This window comes from Taudactylus pleione, unplaced genomic scaffold (genome assembly GCF_031769625.1).
Source record: "Taudactylus pleione unplaced genomic scaffold, aTauple2 ptg000225l, whole genome shotgun sequence".
Classification (NCBI taxonomy): Eukaryota; Metazoa; Chordata; class Amphibia; order Anura; family Myobatrachidae; genus Taudactylus; species Taudactylus pleione.
In genome coordinates, this window is record NW_028284627.1 from 13,645,508 (window position 1) to 13,665,845 (window position 20,338).

A 20,338-nucleotide genomic window follows, 5' to 3' on the forward strand; every position below is an offset into this window, starting at 1 on the left:
TGGGATGTATTAGGACACCCTTAATTATAAAATGAAAGCTACCATGTGACCTGAAATTTTGCTCATACCATAATCCCCACCCATCCATACTTATTCATAGATCCCACAGAAGATTCCATTCATATTTATCCTGTTCATGTGGATTCATCAGCAGTTTAAATAATAGGAAAAGGTGTGAGCTGTGTCCACTTTACCCTGGATTGTACGTCTTTCAGACACAACATAAAAGGCTAGAAAACGAACATTGTTCTTTTATTTTTTTTTAAAAACCTGATTTTCTTTGCTTGTGTCACTTTGAGAATATTTAAAATAAATGGAGACTATGAAAAATCAACATGAATGAAATAGCAATCAGCCTCCGAACCTGCCCGTGCCACATAAATGCCCAAATCCATTGGTACTCACCTCTGCTTCAATCTCGTCATAGAGAAACTGCTTCTTAAACTTGGTTAAAGCATAGTAGGCACTGTCGTTATACAGGTCAAGGGGATATAGCACATACCTGTGGGAGGAGCGGAAATTATAGGGGAACTGTCTTTAATTTTTATTATTTCTATAATTAATTTAAAAAAAAGTTCAAAAATGTTGCACAGATGTGTGACCATTTCATTTAGTGGTGTGTAGTGACCACTTATAACCTGCAGGTGTCACTGTTGGTAATGGTGGAAAGTGATAGCTTTCTGTTATCATATACATTTTCATGTAGCTGTATTTAAGAATACCCCACTGTATACAACATGTATTACTCTTCAAGCCCTATATAGAGGGCCAAGAACCATATGTTGTAGATGATACAGTAGAGGTGAGCACTATCACGTGCACTAATTCGAGGTTTTTTATACAAACGTTGCTCAGATTTCTCTATTTGCTTTAGGTGGGAGCTGCCATATTGGACTTGTTAAAGGGTATTTACAATAAATGTATCTTCAATGTCTTACTCCATCATAGAGGGCTCTTTGGTCTCCAGGATGTGGTCGGTAAGAATCCAAGGCATGGACATCTCGATGGGGAACTGAATGCGTCTCCCCATAGTGAGTTCCAGGAAGAACTCCCGGAACCAGAGCTGGGACAGGTCACAGCACTGCTGCAGAGCCTCTGAAATGAGCCCACGGGACAAGACACAGATTACATTCATTAAGTGTGATGCAGATTAAATGTTACACATCTAGCACATTAATGGGAGAGCTCTAGGACTGCAGAGAGAGCGGGCAATACTCCCTCAAGGGCACTTATCTGCCTGCATGGTGGGTGGGCACATGGCGTGATGACCCACTTTATCAAGCTCTGTATTTATCTCTCAGTGGCCACCAATTGGGGCATGATGATGCAATCAGCATGATTACACCCTTGTCTCAGTGTCATCAAGTCACATCCACCTCTGTTTTCCATACCTTTGCTCCGCACCTCCAAAAGGGGAGGTATGAAAAGTAGCCAAGTATTTACTAGTTTTACTGTCTCCATATTGGAAGGAAAGTTAGATTAAGAACTGGAATACACTATTGGCTGGAACCAAGAAATAGTTGTAATCAGTTTTCAGGATCTTTGTTAAGGAGTACAGATAGATTAAGTGTGTCTCAGTAGCTCATGTATTCTCGAGATATCAGAAAGGCTACCTAAGCTTTGTGTGCACACACTTTAACTCTCCCCACACCAAGTACGCACCACTGAAGTTGAGCAGGTGAGTGAAGAAGAAAGACTGTTTGTGGAACTCCTCTATAGCCTGCACGATCGGGCCATCCAGACTGCTACGTAACGTCTTTTTAGAACCACTCTTATCAGCGATTAATGATTCCAGCATTGTACGCACCATGTACAGCTGTTCGGGGAAGAGGAGACAAATCATTAACAAGGAAGGAGGGTAGAAATAATGTGGGTGTTTGGGAAAAAAGGGCAAGGTGGTACGTGGGATTCCGTAGAGTCAATGATAACATAATGGGAAAGACCCAATGGCAATTTTTTTACTTCAAGACTCAATATATATACTTATAAACATGGCAGAACCAGTTCACACTCACTCTCCTTAGTCCTGTTTACTTATATTAGTTATAGAAGAAATTACACTAGTCGTTCTCAACCTCAACCCTCAGGTTTTCCCACCAGGTCATGTTTTAGATGACATTACAGTTATGCTTTCATAAATTATTTTAGTGCTCTGATATGTTCCGTATTATAGTTCTACATTAGATTACCAGAAAACTTTTTCATTTCCTTATCAGCGCTAAGTGCTAAGGCCTTGACAAGGCTCAATGTCATTACTCAGTGGCACTTAGAATTCTACATAAAATATTGATGGAGGGCTCTGATACTGATAGAGACCTGAGTGCTGGAGGGTCCTACAGCTCTCCGAGGAACTTTAATGTCAAAGCCACCTTTAGGGTCCTTCTCCCCTCGCAGACATGGGTCATTGGGGGGCTCGCGGCCTGCTTCCCAGTCACAGATCGTCTTCCGTATTGCCTGCAGAACACTGAGCAAACACAAAGCAGAAACAGATGTCATGGCTGCACAGGGGGGGGGGATTGTGACTGGGTTTTGTAATCACTTTCAGTTTAAAATTTTTTTTATAATTTTTCCCACAATAATACAATAGTATAAACAGACACATAGGTCAGTGCTACTGTTACTATCTTGGACCCATCCTCAATTCAATATTTATTACCTTTAAATGCCAAAAGAAGCACTGTTAGGTCTAGTGTTAGTACTTCAGCCAATCATAGTTACCGTATGTCTTATTAGTCTAACGCCTTTTATGGCTATTTTATAGCAGCAGATTAATTCACTTGGCAACCGCTGTTAATAATGCAACAGTGCTGATGTGCCAATCAGGAATAATCGGTGCCGTTGTGTTTGGCTAAACAAATAGAAAAGGATAAAATCCAAATACACTCACTCTACTTATAAATATATTTTGACAGATACTTCTAGCTCAAAATGTTATACCTCATCACCCAACATTTAGGTATTAAGCGTCTGGAGTTTTAGAGGTCTGGTTACTGTAATGGCTCCTAGGCACACTGCCGCTGGCAGCATCTTGTAGGCGCACAACATTGTCTGCCTGAAACAAGTCTGCCTGAAACAAGTTGTTGATGTCAGCCAAACTTTCCATGCTCCTTCCAACAGGGTCTAAAATCATAGGCAGGGTGTTAGGGACTGACAATACGGACACTGACAGCGAGTGCAGGAGAGCAGGATGTCAGGGGATCTGCCGCACCTTGAGAACAGGTACTTAGAGTAGGAGGATGAGGCATAGCTTGTGATATTAATGCTGAAGTTTCACTTTTGGGTTGTTTTATTTTTTTAAATGTCTTTACAGAAATATTTTATTATAGGAAATACTATATATGCAAGTAATTAAGAAAATATAAAGTTGTGTATAAAATGTATAGCAGGGAATCCAAATTGAATTCATCCCATAGATGGCTTTGTGGGAACCCCAGTATATAGTATATGTCTTGTAAATAACAATGGGTGGGATTATAGAATGTAATTACACACAGGTATACTGTACTTAGTATTGACTGTCATACTGGAATGACTTAAAGAAAGGAAAAGACCTGATCCCCTCTCTGGCAGCACTACCACTACCATTAGCTGTTACTATGGGTGTGATTCAGAGGTGCACACAAATCCCGTAGCGACTGCGATACCGTATGCAGTGGTTCTGCGAAAATATGCAAATGCCGCAGCCGCCGGGATCATTACAGAGATGACGTCGCTTCTCTGATCTGCCGCTTGCGTACAAAAAAAGCACTATTGGTGCGTCGGAAGTCAGCCGCTGGAGCCTCTGTAACTGCGTACACAGACGCAGTCTGAGAAAAGACCCCAAAACGGTCGCGACACATCTACGTTTGACTCTCCAACCACTCCCGTTACCTCGAAAAAAAGCTCACTGACTTTCAATCACTCTGCGTCCCTATCCTCACTGCGACCGCGGTCAGTAATCCAGCGGAACGCATGCGCAGTGCAACAATATTTGCTCATCTCCGCAAACATCAGCATTTTGTCCAGCTCTGAATCAGGCCCAATATGTGCCTTTGTGACAGGAGACAGAGAGACTGGATGGCAACGCATTCATTTTCTCATTCCCGCTAAGAAAATTGCAGTGATAGCTCCAGTCCTTCACAGCTTAAAGCTGATTGCTGGGAACATGATGCAGCCTCGCTGTTCCCATAGGGGGCTCCAGGGGAATGGCCGTCACTTAACTACTGTGGAGCAGGGTGCAAAGAGGACGACTGTCCTAAGGGGAACAACTCTGTACCCTCTTTTCACTCACCTGATTAACACGTTCTTCTTCTTGCGCACGGCCTGACGCAGGGGCTCCCGCAGGGCGCTCTGAGCAAAGTCCTGCAGGGCTGCGTATATGGTATTGCGTATGGCTTGATTAAACACACTTTCCATGCGGCCCATGAGAACCTGCAGACCCTTCACCATGGCAATTACCTGAAGAAAAGAGATTGAGAACACAGCCAAACACGTAAGCAAAAACAGACCCCATTATTCTCATAAAGGTAAGGCAGCCTAATGAGAGATATCTAGGGGGTGTACTTACTAAAGTGATAGTTTATAGAAGTGGAGATGTTGCCCATAGCAACCAATCAGATTCTACTTAACATTTAACTAGCACCTTCTAGAAGATAATAGCTAGAATCTGATTGGTTGCTATGGGCAACATCTCCACTTCTAAAAACTATCACTTTAGTAAATATACCCCCTACAATGATTCCTTACTGTCAGATGGATTACAGTTTATGGGGTCTATGTACTAAGCTTTGGAGAGAGAGTAAGTGAACAGAGATAAAGTACCAACCAATCAGATTCTGTCATTTTTCAATCACAGCCTGTAAAGTGACAGTTAGGAGCTGATTGGTTGGTATTTCTCTCCTTTTTATGTCCCTCCAAGGCTTAGTACATCTCCGCCCTAAGGCCCTCATTCAGAGCCGGACGCTCTGAGCAGAGCGCTCGCTCTGAATGAGGGCCGTCCTCCATAAAAATGGAGCGTCCTCCTGGACGCTCGTATAGCTGTGGGTCACCACCCACAGCACATACGAGCGTGCAGGATGATGGTCGCGATGGTCTTGACCATCGCCAGTGCGACCAGAAGCCTGTGGTCGGGTTTTAAGACCACAAGCCCAGGAGTGATTTTGGCTCTATCAGAGCCAAAATCACTCCCACTGACATCACTAGTGATGATTTTGGCTCTATCAGAGCCAAAATCACTCCCACTGACATCACTAGTGATGTCAGTGGGGCCGGCTTCTGACGGTAGGCGGTCCCTTGGGAACGCCTCCGCCTGGCAGGCACGCCCCCCTGGCACGCCCACCAAAGGGGGCGTGCTGTCAATCAACATCGACAGACCGCCCCCTTTGATCAGACACAACGAGCGAAGGAAAGTCCTTCGCTCGTCGCGTCTGGCGCATGTGCACGACGGAGCTCCCTCCGTCGTGCGCATGCGCAGTGCACACCATCGACCCACTTGCGAGCGGACAGCCGCTTGCGAGTGGGTCTGAATGAGGCCCTAAGTGCGCTGGTTTTTGCACTGAATATCTGCGGGTATTTATCGCTTACAACTTACATTAAACATGAATAATTGTCCACAAGGGGGCATGACTATACTGAGAGCATGGACAGATGTGTGCAAGATACGGATAGCCAATAACAGGTCTACCATCATTGGTGCTATCAGTGGTTTATTTCAATGGCAGGAAACCATCAATGGCAAACCATCAATGGTTTACACAAGGGAATTCAACATGTGGCCCTCCAGCTGTTGAGCACAACACATCCCAACATGCCCTGCTACAGTTTTAGCATGCGCTAACAACAAAACTAATGCAGGGCATGCTGGGATGTATAGTTCCACAGCAGCTAGAGGGCCATCGATCTCCATCATTGCAGTGGCTCCAACTCTGTGTGGAGGAGGGACTTTGGTCAATCAGGAAAAAAGGTGGGACTATGTAGGACATGTCAGGGCTGGAGTTAAGCTCAGTGGCCCCTGTGCCGGGAAAAAAAAACCCATTGAGGCATGCTCTCCCATTTATGGTACAAAACCACCGGATCTCCGCCATCATGCCAAAATCATCAATTATCGGGGCAAACTACCAATTGTTGCTAAACATCGATGGTCATTGGTCAGCTTGGTTTGAGTAGCTCGGTTTCAGCACTGCTTAGGGGCTATTGTGCAGGAACCAGATGTGGGGGTTATTATAGCCACTATATTTGCAAGCCAGATATTCTTTGCCCCCAAAACAAGTGTGGGCCGTGGAGGATCCATCTACCTCTCACACTTCTAAACATCAATTACAGGGCCAGCTAAGGAGTTATCAGCCACAGTACAGGACGTAGAGCACCGGAAAAATGTAAGGATCCTGAACTTGCCCGAGGGAAGGAGAGGATCCAGTGACTTTCTACTTAATAAAGATATTCCCTGAATAGAGGTACCAGGGTCAATGGAAGGCTATTACATTAATGGGGTCTTTGTCTAGGAATTGATGGATAATTTTTGTTAGTGGGGAATAGAAGAAGTCTAAGAAACCCTAGCTGCGCATGCACGAACCAATGGGTGCAATGGCGTACGCATTTGCGTATGACATCGCTATGACTAAAACGGCGTCTGCAAACCATGGCTGTTTCAGGGTGGGGACTGGAGATGACCTAAAGTGATCACAAAAAGAGGAGGTGGCATGGGCGTGTTTCGCCATACGGCTGCGTACTCACAGCCACGGTGACCATGTTTTGAGAAAGTTACAAGGGAGGTTGTGCGCCAGACAGCGGCTGCTCGAGGAGTCAATGTTGCTAACGATGGTGGAGAGATCGATTCCACAGGTAGATAATGAGTATATGGAAGTACAGGTAGATACTGAGTATATGGAAGTACAGGTAGATACTGAGCATATGGAAGTACAGGCAGATACTGAGCATATGGAAGTACAGGTAGATACTGAGCATATGGAAGTACAGGTAGATACTGAGCATATGGAAGTACAGGTAGATACTGAGTATATGGAAGTACAGGTAGATACTGAGCATATGGAAGTACAGGTAATGCAGCAAAGTCTGAGAACATCTGGTCATTATGTGTTAACACCCCATGTGTACGTGACCTGAATCAACCTGATGGTATTTTGTTGCCTTTTAATCAAACATCATTTCACTTAAATGGAAGGATTTGGCAAACCTTCGAAAGAGAAGTGGTGGCGTTGCCGATAGAAGGGAATGAGTATTAAGCTTTCATTTATCTAGTACATTATATAAAGTGACACCCAGAATATCTAGTTCTAGAAAGCCCACGTCTAACTTCCACATGTCTCCTCTTTATAAGAAATACATATCTTACAAAACCTGGCAGCGCCAGCCGGACGTGGAAGGAAATCCCGATCGTCTGAAAGGTAAGTATTATCTAACCTAATCTACCCCCTAACCCTCCTTTAGGGTGCCTAACCCTGACCTCCCCCCCTGTGCCTAACCCTAATCCCCCCTCTAAGTGCCTAAACCTAAGCCCCCCTTACCCTGCCATCTAAACCTAAGTCCCCCGCGGGGCTGCCTAACCCTAAGTTCCCCCCGGGGGTGCCTAGCATTAACCCTCCCTCCCCCTAGCATAACCCTAACCTCCGGGGGGGGGCCTAACCCTAAGTCCCCCCCGGAACCCTATACCTCCCCCCCCCCCCCGCTGCTGTCCGCGCTCGGCATCCCTTCGATCGGGATGCCGGGCACCGGTCTCCCGGCTTAGGTTAAATAACCCTCGCCGGGATTCTGTAGTGGAGATGCCGGCGGTCGGCATAGCGACCGCCGGCATCATAAACGCATTCCCTTTAGAAGGTGTGACAAGGTTGTACCATTTATTAACATTTAACTCCAGCATATACCATTGTGCTTTACAATTGGGAACAATACAGTAATAGAACAGTAGTAAAACAAGACTGAGTAAAACTAATAACAGACAGACAAAGAGGTAAGAGGGCTCTGCTTGCATGATCACATACTAGAAACAAGCTTTTGGGAATCAAGAATGGAAAACGAAATCTGAGGTTGTAGACACCCAATGCAAAGACCAACAGTTCTAGCAATCTGTATTTATCTGACACTGCAATCCGGAATTACATGTGCTACCTCAAGCTGCCCTTACTCAGCACTGTTTGCTAATGTACATGGATATGTGGAGCTGACATGTACCTCCACGAAGGCGAATTTCTCCTCACTGGTGTAGTTATAGCGCGTAGCTCGCTCATACTCCTCCGCCGTGCCTGGGCAATCTTTGTTACAGAACTTGTCTGTAGGATGAACCAACTTCCAGGAATACTGAAAGATGAAGAGCACATGGTAACAAGCCTCACCTAATTGGTGCAGAGACACACACTGGGGCTGATTTAAAGATGGAGTGTGGTGTTGTAAGGAAGGTCATAGGCTTATCTGCAAATCAAGATGGCAGACTTGTGGAACTGACAGTTAGATGAAGTAAAAAAAAAGGATGGTCATTTGGAGGCTTAAGGCCCATATTCAATTAGAGGCGAAAAAGTTTCCAAAGTATCGCCCTATTCAATTCCAGGACATTTTCGCCTGGGCAAAAACTCCATAGGCAAAAACAGGCGAAAAAGTTTCTCCACCCAAAGGCAGGAGAAAAGATGTGCAAAATCCCTATTTTTGATTAAATATGTGGGGACTTGGTTCAGAACCCTTTGGGTACCCCCCTTATGACTAATTAGGCAAAAAAAAATTATTTAACACCCCCTTTTTTAAGGAGCAGTGGAGATTTAACAAATACTCATAAATCACTTCTTAACTATCACCAGAGTATAATCCAATGTAACCTTGTACCATACTTGCTTACTCTCCCGGGACTGCTGGAAGCTTCCCGAAAATCAGGTGCCACTCCTGGAATGGCCGCCAGACCCCTGTGCCCCCACGCAAAAGTGGGTGGTCTGGAGGTGTGATTATGTGATTTACACTGAATTGCATCATCGTATCCCCATCCCCTGCTTTATAATGCAAGTACTATCGCACCCCCAGGCCGCCCCTGCATCGCCCACTACAGCCTGCCCCACACCCCCTACTGCACCGAAGGGGGCTACCACAATGTCGGTAAGTACAGTATGCCTAGTACACACTACCACAATTGATATCACAGTATAACTTTAAGTTAGAGATGAGCGGGTTCGGATTTACTCGGTTCTTATCGCCTCTTTACCGCAAGTTCAGATTAGTTCGGATTTATTTTATTGGCTATCCAAAACACGTGATAGCCGATAGCCAATAAAATGCCGCTTTGAGATCCGAGTAAATCCGAGTGAATCCGAACCCGCTCATCTCTACTTTTAAGTAATATACTGTAGTAGGTCAGCTAAAGATAGATTTCATAAACTACTGTATGACAAATTCTATAATCACTCTCATGACATTGGCTGCATTATCAGACAGACACCGAGTAAATATGTAATAAGTGTGTATGTGTGTGTTTGTATGGGTTTGTGTACAGACTATAGAACCGATTTAGTCTCTCTGTAAAAAAAAATTTAGGTTTGCATAACAAAAATGCAATCCTGCAATTACACTGGGCATCCAAGGTCGGGTTATTGATGTTAATTCTACATAGACAACCCTAAAGCATTTATTATTGGAGACTTACCACTTCCATGACATGGGCACTCCACTTGGACAGGAGCTGGAGTCCCCTCAGTGCCAGGTCAAACAGCTCCCTGTACTCTTCATCTGATTTCTGGCTGTCCAGACCGGAACCTGTTACAACCTGCCAATGAAAAGACCCACTTATAATCCCTAGCACTTTTGTAGTCTTCAATACCTATGGATTTATGGCAGCGTAAGATGAGTTTGTTTAGGGACTGAGCATCTTATTGGATTCATTCTTCACTATCTGCTCTTTCGGTATGTACTCCGGATGGGATAGAACGGTATACAAATCGGGAAGCGATTCCGATAGAACATTTCGTAGCCAATCAGATCCTCAGAATGGTCACAGCAGCGGGAGATGTGAGCGTGGATCTTGTGCGCCTTCCTCAGTGACCTGTCTACTAGTGATTGTGTTACTGAGAGCAGGGCTGTATGGTGTCGCTATTGTTTTCCTTCAATTTTAAAATTCATCATTGAATCATGAGGAGGCTCAATACAATAGTAATGAGGGCTTTCATTATTATTAATAATTCTCTTACGGGGCCCATATTATTTTATAATACATTAGAAGGATTCAACATTAATGTATCATTCTATTAAGAGAGCAATGTTATATATGAACTATATGAGAGGAGCAGTATTGATTCATTGTTCTTTGGAGACAATAGAAATGTCAGGGCAACAATTTTTTATGGGGGCACCATTTATAGAGCCATAAAATTATAATTGTTGCCATCGTTATAAATGCATTTTATTATCCCCAGTTAACTATAAATATTGTACCTTTAATAGTTAATGAATACTGCTCTCTAAATAAAATGACAACATTGTGCCTTTATATAGTTAATGAATAATAATAAAAGGACACATTCATATGTTAATAAGATAATATTAATATAATTAATATGTCAATATTTATTTCAATTTAGAGTACAATTGTATGAATTATATGAAGGAGACTACTTTTATTGATTGAGTGGGCCTAAAGGAATAATTGTTGCTACAATGGTATCAAACAGGGCTAAACGGTTTCCCTATACTATGCTTGGCTGCGTCTTAGACTCTGACCAATAAAGGACAGAATAGGGGGTTCCAATTAATACATTTACAGTAAAACGGTCGACATTGTCTAGGTAGACACCAACTGGCAGACAGGCAATAGGTCGACAAGTAGAAAAGGTCAACATGATCAAAAGGTTGACACACAAATGGACGACATGGATGAAAATCGACATGTACAAATGATCAGCATTGTCACAAAACTGGTCGACTCATAATTTTATTTTTCCAGGGTTAGGCACTTACCCAGACGGTTAGGGTTAGGCACTAGGTGGGATGGTTAGAGTTAGGCACTTACCCCTATGGTTAAGGTTAGGCACCAGGAGATAGGGTTAGGCACCAAGGGGAGGGATAGAGTGAAGATTAGGGCTAGAAAACAAAAAAACCTTATGTGTTGACCATTCCAACATCAACCTTTTGTACCTGTCGATATTCATCCATGTCAACCTTTTGTACCTGTCAACCTATTGCCTGTCTACCAGTTGGTGTCTATCTAGACACTGTCAACCTTTTTATTGTAGACCTTTTAATCCACACCCCAGGAAAGGTACCCTGCATTGAAACTCCCAGTTCAGAGATAGGGTTAATCTACTCTGAGTGTTGGCCAAAATATTAATTCTAGTTATGGATCAGTGAATCTTGTTCAAATACACTGTCACTGTCCTAGCAGAATTCCTAGAGGGCGCTGTCCTCCACTTCAAAGCCTGCAGTATACACAGCAGATCTTAACACAACAGAAGCATGTGGGTAGAGCAGTGGCCGGGGGGCAGGGTGACATCTGCCCCCCGGTCCGGTCCCCGCTGGGCCGGTCCCTACGTTGGTGAGCTCCGATCAGGCAGCTATAGCCGGCCCGCAGGCACAGCTCCGATCGGGCAGTACAGGCTTGCAACAGTGGGCTCTGTAGCGATCAGAAGCCTCTGATCGCTTCAGAAGCCAGCGATCCCAGTGATGCAGCGCGCATCATGAGGTCACCTGCGACTTCGCAATCTCTATTTAAGGATAAGCCTTTGTTTATGGGCCAGTGCCTTGGACTTGCCCCCCAGGCTAAAAGTTGCCAGCCAGCCCCTGGGGTAGAGTTTTCCCACGCACGAAAGAGGATGCCATTTTTTGTCACAAACCTGACTGTGTATTATTCGCAGAGATAACTGGGTTAAGAAAACCTGCCCAAAATAACAACCACAAAAAAACAACCACAAAAAAACAATGTAAATAATAGTTAATTATAGCCAAAAGTAAGTAAATAACAGCCGTTAGGATTTCCTTACCTCGCTGTTGCTGTAACGAGCCAGCTCGGAGATGAAACGTATGTGGTCGTCTCGGATCTGTACCATCTGCTCACAAATATTGTACTGGGGGCTGATACTACTTTGGGTGCAGGTCCACCTGGGCAGGAAACAGCTGCTTAAGCCTGCGGATCAGCCTCAGTGGGGCATATGGGTAAAGTCTGGGAGCACCCGTTAGGTAAAGGTGCTACACTACAATTCACACTGAAAGTCTGACCATGTGAGGGCCATAGTAAGAGAGCAAAAATCCACTAAAGGACATATAAATATATATAGTAACATTGCTAAACTAAAATGTAAATGTGAGTCATTTCTCTACACTCCATCTGTCCGGTTTTGAAGTCTTAGGGCATAATTTAAAACAGGAATACATTTTTGCATACATTTGCCAGTATGTACATGTGATTATACAACTCTACCAAATATGCTGTTTTATCTTCCAGACATGTTTTCAATATGGGCTTTACAACACGCAGGCAGACTTGTGTATTTTAATTTCCCTTGGTTACGATGCATATCAGCTTTGTACTGGGCAACCAGCTTACCCTGTGACATTTCCAAGGGGAACCAACATAAACAGCCCCGACTGGCTGATATAATGGACTTGGTGACCAGGATGGAAAACCGCTTTAAGGAAATGTCTGCTTACAGACTGGATAACTTTCAATGAGTTTGTGCGGCTCAGTAAGACACAGCTGAAAACACACAACTACATTTTATTTTTAAGCCACATCCAATTGCAGATCTTTTTTACCTGATGTTCTACCATGAAAGAAGGACCAGAAACTGCATGGAAAACGAGTCGCTGAAACAAAGCCAGTATGACCCTCTTATGCATTACCTGATACAGGGCTTTCAAAATGAAGTCTCATGTGACACCAGTGGGCGGGGCCTATTTCTTGAATATATACAACCAGACAGACAGGTGAGGTTAGAACAATTGGCTCTTCAGCTTTTCCAGTATGCTCTATTTTTATTGTTTTAATAAACAAAAAACTGAAATGTTTTCTAAAACTGGGGTTAAGAAAATGCTAAAAACAGGACAAGTAATGGGTCTGTCAGAGAATGCTCCTGCTAGCAATGGTGTAGTTGTGTATTCTGGGGCAGATCACAACTGAATACAAGTTGTCTGTAATTGCGCCCGCATTACAGGGTTGTTTGCATCTTTGCGAGTGGCGCGCCCAATTCTTCATCAACTTATAGTAGGTGCGCCCCATTCTCGGCACATAGTGGGCTTACCCAGCGTTCCAGCAGCTGCTGGGGCAGCCCACAGTCTCTCCCCTGCCTCTCTCCGCGTTCTGGCTTCTCGGTGACACTATCTGAGGGGGTGGCACCCCCTCGAATGGCGTCACCCGGTGTGGCTCGCACCCCTAGTGACGCCAGTGCCTGTGGGACCCACTGACTAACAATGACACCTAGTTAAGTATGGCTCTCTCTAAGTATGGTTGTCCGTACTGGCATATGCTCGGCTCTAGAGCATGCACAGAGCTAAAACACACAAGATACTTTCACCAAACAGACTTGTGTTCAATTCTGCCTGAGACCCTCTATGATTACATGTATCCAAAACCACAGAAAGGTATCAGAAGTGAAGGTCTGAGATAATGATGGTAAAGTTACTTTACTGTAATCCTATTAAAGGACTAACTGGAAACCTTAACAGCATAATAACAGAAAATAATAGCATCCACTTCTGACAGTAGCAAGGTGCCCATTAATAGTGTAGCAAATTGACTGTATGGTATATAGGCTTAATGCAGGTTTAAAGCATATCAACTGCAAACACAGCAGTCTCTAGCACTTGCTGGGCGAGATGTATCAAACCTTCTAAAGAGGACGAGTGAAAACTTTGCAACCAATCAGCTTCAAGCTATCATTTATCAAGTACATACTATAAAATAATAGGTAAAATCACTTTATTCTAATGTGTTCGATGCTTCCTCCCCTTCACTTAGTGCAGTGGATCCCAAACTGGGAGGCACCCTGAGGAGCCATAGGGCACTTGCAAAGGTGCCATGGGTTGGTGGTCCAGGTCCAAATCAAATTATTCATAGTCCATGTGATAGACAAAACCAGTGCCGGTGGCTACCAATCATAAAATATGCGGAGAAATAGAAGCGCAACCCTGTCCTCCACCACATAACTGACCCTATAGATAACAGGTAAGCGCAATTTACTTCATTTAGTCATTTCTGACTTTGTCAATAAGAAACTTTTGGCCTAGGGGTGCCGTGTAACAATACCGATATTCTAGGGTGCTGTGATTCAAAAAAGTTTGGGAACCACTGACTTTCCCAACTACACAGAGTTTATCTGATGGATATCTAACATGCAACTCTTTTGAAATGAAAAATATATTTTTAAATCTAAGAGCCTGATTCAAATGTGGGACTGCTGCGCCCGCTCTTGTGTCTGCTGCCGGAGTCGTCGCTGCGATAATATGCACAAGCTACTATAGGTAGTGGTGTCTCTCCCCCCGGTGACACCTGGTGCGGGGAGGGATGCCATGCGCACGGCAACGAAAAGGGGGTGTGGCCTTGGGAAGGGGCGTGGTCTCACAGCTCTAACCCCAGCCCGTGGTTATCACTTGGGTGGTGGGGGGGTGTCGGAGGTGCGAGCAGTGCCGGCTCCCTCACTGTGACAGTGAGGGAGCCGATGGTGAGTTAGTGATGGTGATAGTGAGGAAGAAACATCAGTGGCTCATTGACAGGAAAGCCAGAGTATAAACCTTTTATAAAGACTGTAGTAATACACTGGACCAGCCACTGCTCCTGCTCATATTAGTACAGAAAAGCGCCCAAACCTGGAATCTACTGGGCATATCCCAAACTAGAGATGGAAACAAGGTTGGATTTTTACAAACGTCGCTCCATGGTTTCCAAGTCTCTGTGAAATATGCCCAGAGAAGTAACAGTACTCAGGCAGCCAATGCTAAAATGCCCAGGAGCAGTGCTGCTAGGGGCCAGATGGGCTGTACGTTGTGTTACGGCAGCACTAAGCAGCTTTTGGAAGCAAAGCCGGGGACACAGTAAGTGCAATTTCCAACGACAAGCTGCTTACTGCTGTGGCTCATAGTTTACTCTCCAGGATCATTGGTTCAGACAGTTCCGCTGTGATCCCCTGGTCCTACCACTGCCCCGTGCCAAGAGACATTACGGCATGCACTCACTTGGACTTGTTCTCCTCATAGTGAGCGCTGGTCTCAATGTATCTGGCCAGCTCTATCTGCATGTCTCCAAAGAGCGGAACCACCTGCAGCTGCTGCAAGAGAGAACAGAGACGGACTGCACATTTAGACACACAAGAACAGCGTCCAGGGAGCTCTGTACATGGGCACAGTTGTGGGTGTATGAGACATACTATTATTATACCCAGGCTGTGATTTGTTTGTGATTCATTAATGCTGATGGCTGATTGTTTTTCCAGGAAAGGAATGGAAAGGTAACTATTTTATATGTACCCTCCTTGGTGCCTTCTAAGTATCCTGAGAGCTGGTGCTTCCTAGTAGTGGTGGTCACAGAATAAATGAATCCCTAATCAATTAAAATCCCACCATGATTATGGTTGCTATGAATGAGCAAAACTGGTTGCTATGGGCAACATCTCCACTTCTAAAAACCAGCGTTTTAGTAAATATACCCTTATCCACACAAGTAATTTTGAAAATCTATAAAGATATGAAAACATTTCTATACACAAAGTGGTGGCAGCCATTTTGCTGATTGAACTAGTATTCAGGGAGGAGCAGCTTTGCAATTCACCAGAAGCTAATGACATTACCGAGGCATTTTATGAGTAATTCATGAGTCACTGTTTCCTAGCGGATTGAGGGGGACACGTATATCAAACCTTCTAAAGAGAAAAAGCCAAAGCAACCAATCAGCTTCTGTCAATATATAGACTGTGTTAGATAATGATAGCTAGGAGCTGATAGGTTGCCTTGGGTAACTTCTCTACTTTTTCTCTTTAGAAAATATACATCTCCCTCAGAAAGGCTGCAGTCTTATATACATGTTCACCACACAAAATGACTGCATCCACTGTGTGCAGCTGGTCTGAAAGAGATATAACCACACAGATTGTTTTTCTTTTTATAATTCACCCTATTTTCTCCTCACAATTCAGTGCCTAATTCACCCATATGATTCTCACTCATTTAGGGCGGGATGTATCATTACTAGAAATGCTGCAGCAGATATCGGAAAGATCCCTCTCTGCCTCAGCTAAATCCATCCCCATACTCCACAACTGTCACCCCTTTTTTGGTTCCTGGTAGCCTGGAACAGCCGTGTCTCACCTGCACATTGTCTTTAACATGAACCAATATTTACCTATCAATACCCATTTTCCATGAGACTGTCCCTTTTCAAATGCCAGCTGATACCACATACTGGGCAAATACCTGCTGTATACAGTATGTATATAGGAGAAACAGTGAATTATCCTGACGTACGTACATTAGGTTGAATTTTACACATCACCTTAAAGAATTTGTCAATTTTGCTTAGGTTTATCCTCTTCTTAGCATCCAGTTTATAAATGTTGCTGACATTTCCATCCATCAGGTACAACCCGAAACCCATCACCTGCAATAGAGATAACATCCAGTATGGCCTGGTAATGCATGCTCCACCATCTCTGGACCAGAGATTATATACTGTATAAAATAAAAATACCATCATGGGTAATGGCAGTCATTATGGGGACTGAGGAGCTCATTCAGACCCGCTCGCTAAGAAGTATACTCTCGCTGCTGCCGATGGTATGCAGTGTGTATGCATTGTGTGTATGCGCATACCTTAGCAAAAGTTCACAATGCATTAACTCGCTGCACATAGACAGCCCAGCAGAGTAAGTGACAGGAGAAGCCGTTTGTAGGTGGTAACAGGGGCTGGCCATTATAAACGGGGGAGTGGAGGTGCAAGCGCAGGCGTGCCTGAGCATCTCAACGGCGTGTTAGAGGTTTGCTGTGCATAATTATAAGACAGCATCATAGTACACATCACCTGCTTGTTTTTAAACGGAAGTGCTCGCAGTGCTTACGGTAGGGTGGAGTCAACCTCAAGCACTGCGATAGCATCCGATGTACCGATGGTTGCATACACTTCCTGGACATGACGTGCACAAGTGGGCGTCTTAAGACAGGCTGGTGGGTGTCTGCATACACTATGTGATCGCTCTCAGAAATACTGGGCGTGCTAATGCATTGCTGTGCGGTAGCACTGACTATGCAAGTTGCATACACATCTTGCGAGAGGCTCTGAATCAGGCCCTTAGTACACTTCCTAATTTATTAACTAATTCTTCCACAATTTTTGGTGGATTTATTCTGTTAAGCGTATGCATACAGTACACACAATGCGTGCAGCCATTTTGTGACCTGGTCCAATGTTTATAATGCTGGGTACACACTTACCGATGTATCTACCCAGCGATGTGACGCCCCACAGACCGACATATCGGGCGGCCGGGTCACATTGCATGAACCTGCCTTGCGTCGTTCATCACATTGACAGATTGCCCAGATGTACTGCGGATGTGTCGATGCGATGAACGACCCCGCGGGAGCGCGCTAGGGCTAACATAGTGGGTACACACTTACGTATGTAGACAATATGTCAGCCCGATCCTGTCGGCCCATATCTTAAGCTGTACCCAGCTAAAGAATGCACTACTAGGCACTAGTGACACCACGAGGTACAAGTCATAGAGATGAATGCTTCTGCTGTGTGCAAGCTATGGGTACACTGTAAAGCTATGTTAAATATACAGATAATAATAAACGTTGTTAAATATTGTTTTCTGCCCAAAAGGGGAGCTCAGGTAAATTAGATTTTCTCATTCTATTTACCTAAAAGAGTTAGTTATACTTTTTAGAGGGCAGAGATATTTGTTTTATGTCACTAAAATGTTACATAAAATTGTTAGTGTCTGATGTTAAGTTGGACGTAAATTAGGCGAATGTGCTGTCGCACTGTGTGTGTGGGAAAAATAAGTTTACTCGCCAGTATGGAGAGATGTACGCATCTTGGCTGCAGGATCCAGTTACATGATCGATGGTTACCATGTCGACATTCATAATGACAACACCATAATGTTGACACTAGAATGTCGAAATAGTTCAACATGTGGCACTACAAGTCTCAGCATGGTAGCACCTCTTATTATGTTTAGAAATAGGGTGTGCCCCCCTCACATGGTTGAACCATGCCAACATCCTCAGAATGTTGACATTTTCATAATATCGACATCTGAAATGTCACCATTTGTAATGTCGACATTCCCAGAGTGCTGATGGTTAAAGTTAGGTGTCGCCGGGATGGTTAATGTTATGGGGAAAATACTCATTGGATGCCGCTCAGTCACACTCCTGCGGAACAGCTAGTCACGGAAATGACGCTGTAGACACCACTGCCGCCGAGACCAGGTAAGTGACCGCTTGGCCACCATGGATGTAAGGTCCACATTCTATCATGCTGACATGTGACCCGTGTAGACATGATGAATGTCTATATGGTAACTATCGACACGCTAAGTATATTAACATTTCTACCATGTCGATCTTATGCATGTAGACACGAGAACTGCTGACCTAACATACCACACCTGTGGTTGCACCTGCCCTCTATATGTACGCTCGGTTTCATACTTATCATCATTGTCAGGGAGCAGAAGCTCTATACTAGGTGCTGAAGATATACTTGGAAAAAGGTGCATTTCCGCATATCCCGCAGTTCCGCCTGAAAGTTGCCTACATAAGAACGAACAGTTACACCTCTACGGTCACAAGTGGGAACGCAATGCGTGCATTGTCTGTACTTGTGTACATGCGCAGTGCAAAAATACGCAAGTTACCATTCAAAGACAGGCGTACGCTCAGCTCAGCACCAGCCCTTCAACATATAACTTTTTTTTTTTTAAATGTCCTTAACTATATATGGTACAATCCCAATCACCGAACTACTAGATCTGGGGAGATTTTGCAGCCACATTTCGCAAATATGATCATTTGGCAATAGGACATAATAAGTAATGACAGGCAGCTTTATAACCAGATGTGCCAGCTGTGAATAAACAGTAATACCCTGATAACGGTTTACCTTCAGCAGCATGTGCTTTTCACTTGGTGTTAGGTACATTTTATTCTCGTAGTAATCCACACAGATATTCACAATGTCAGCCAGCAGCTCCTCGTACCCGGGGATCACCTCAAGCTGCTGGTGCAGGCACTGTTAGGGTGACACGATGAAGGCATGGTCTAAGCTTCCCCGGAAGTGAAATCAATGTAAAGGCTCAGAGTAACAGATTTTATTCAATAATATACAACATTAATATATTAATAATCAGCTCCCTCACTAGTTTTTCTCTGATGTTAAGGTGGCTATGCATAAGGACATATGATCAATCAGTGGTTGGGTAAGAAACCAGCCTGGACTGAGTGTGGGATGTGTATTAGGGGGAGCAGTGCAGCTTCCTCTGGGATAACAGGATAAAAGTTTTGGGTTATGTTAGGAGTCAGTGTGTAGAGGGGTTTTAAACAATGATGAAGTAAAAAATAAATGATGGCGTGTTTGGGAGAATGACTGGAGAGGGAAGAGCAATGAAATGAATAAAACACAATGGGGTGAATGGGGACGTCAGCACCTATGATATCCTCTGTGAAATCACACAGAAAAACACACATAGAAAGGCAGCTACTGTACCTGAGTGATCCTGTTATGGTTGGCTAAGAACATGGAGAGATTCTGAGACTCTTGGATGGACTGAGGGTCAGCCATCTTTCTGAGAAACTGGGCAGCCCTGCAAGTACATGGGAGGAAACACACTCATAAACGTCTATCAATGCACTCACACACTCAGCTAGCACCGACCGCAATTTACTTACATGACATAACAAAACCAAGATTATCACAGGCCTCCCAATAATTTGCTGGTATATGTAATTTCATACAGTATATTGCTAATTTACATTCTTTTTATACTTATTTGTTATATGTTATACAAACAATAGTATAATTACAATAGTATAATCATCGCTAATACATAATATCATAATTATAAAACTTCTGTTTTTTGTATTTTTAAAGTACTGTGTTCAAGATAGGGCTGAATAATCAGATGGAAAAATCGCTAATGTGATGACACCATAGCAACCAATCATAGATGAGCTATCATACCTTACATTAGATGGAAAAATAATATTGGAAATTGGTTGCTATGGGTTACAGTAGAGTTGTGCTACTTGAATGATGTTATACCTGAGTGATATCACAGTTTTCTAGTGAATTTATAGGCTGTATTACCATCAATGCTGATTAATCTCACAAAATGATTGCCCCCACTAAATATATGCTTAAAGTGTTTTGGGGGGGAGATCA

At 43.8% G+C, this 20,338-nt stretch overlaps 1 protein-coding gene across 3 annotated transcripts in view; it reads right to left on the reverse strand.

The window, feature by feature from the left end:
• CYFIP2 (cytoplasmic FMR1 interacting protein 2) overlaps positions 1 to 20,338 on the reverse strand; it is a 76,764-nt gene that overhangs the window by 21,741 nt on the left and 34,685 nt on the right. For all 3 annotated transcript variants that reach the window (XM_088478956.1, XM_088478954.1, XM_088478955.1), the window contains exons 8-19: positions 19,664 to 19,760; positions 19,061 to 19,189; positions 16,442 to 16,546; positions 15,130 to 15,221; positions 11,943 to 12,060; positions 9,617 to 9,736; positions 8,167 to 8,292; positions 4,271 to 4,437; positions 2,317 to 2,464; positions 1,663 to 1,816; positions 939 to 1,095; positions 406 to 502 (exon numbers count right to left, since the gene is read on the reverse strand). In XM_088478956.1, coding sequence (XP_088335082.1) covers positions 406 to 502; positions 939 to 1,095; positions 1,663 to 1,816; positions 2,317 to 2,464; positions 4,271 to 4,437; positions 8,167 to 8,292; positions 9,617 to 9,736; positions 11,943 to 12,060; positions 15,130 to 15,221; positions 16,442 to 16,546; positions 19,061 to 19,189; positions 19,664 to 19,760 — 1,510 coding nt within the window. The remainder of the gene's footprint in view (positions 1 to 405; positions 503 to 938; positions 1,096 to 1,662; positions 1,817 to 2,316; positions 2,465 to 4,270; positions 4,438 to 8,166; positions 8,293 to 9,616; positions 9,737 to 11,942; positions 12,061 to 15,129; positions 15,222 to 16,441; positions 16,547 to 19,060; positions 19,190 to 19,663; positions 19,761 to 20,338) is intronic.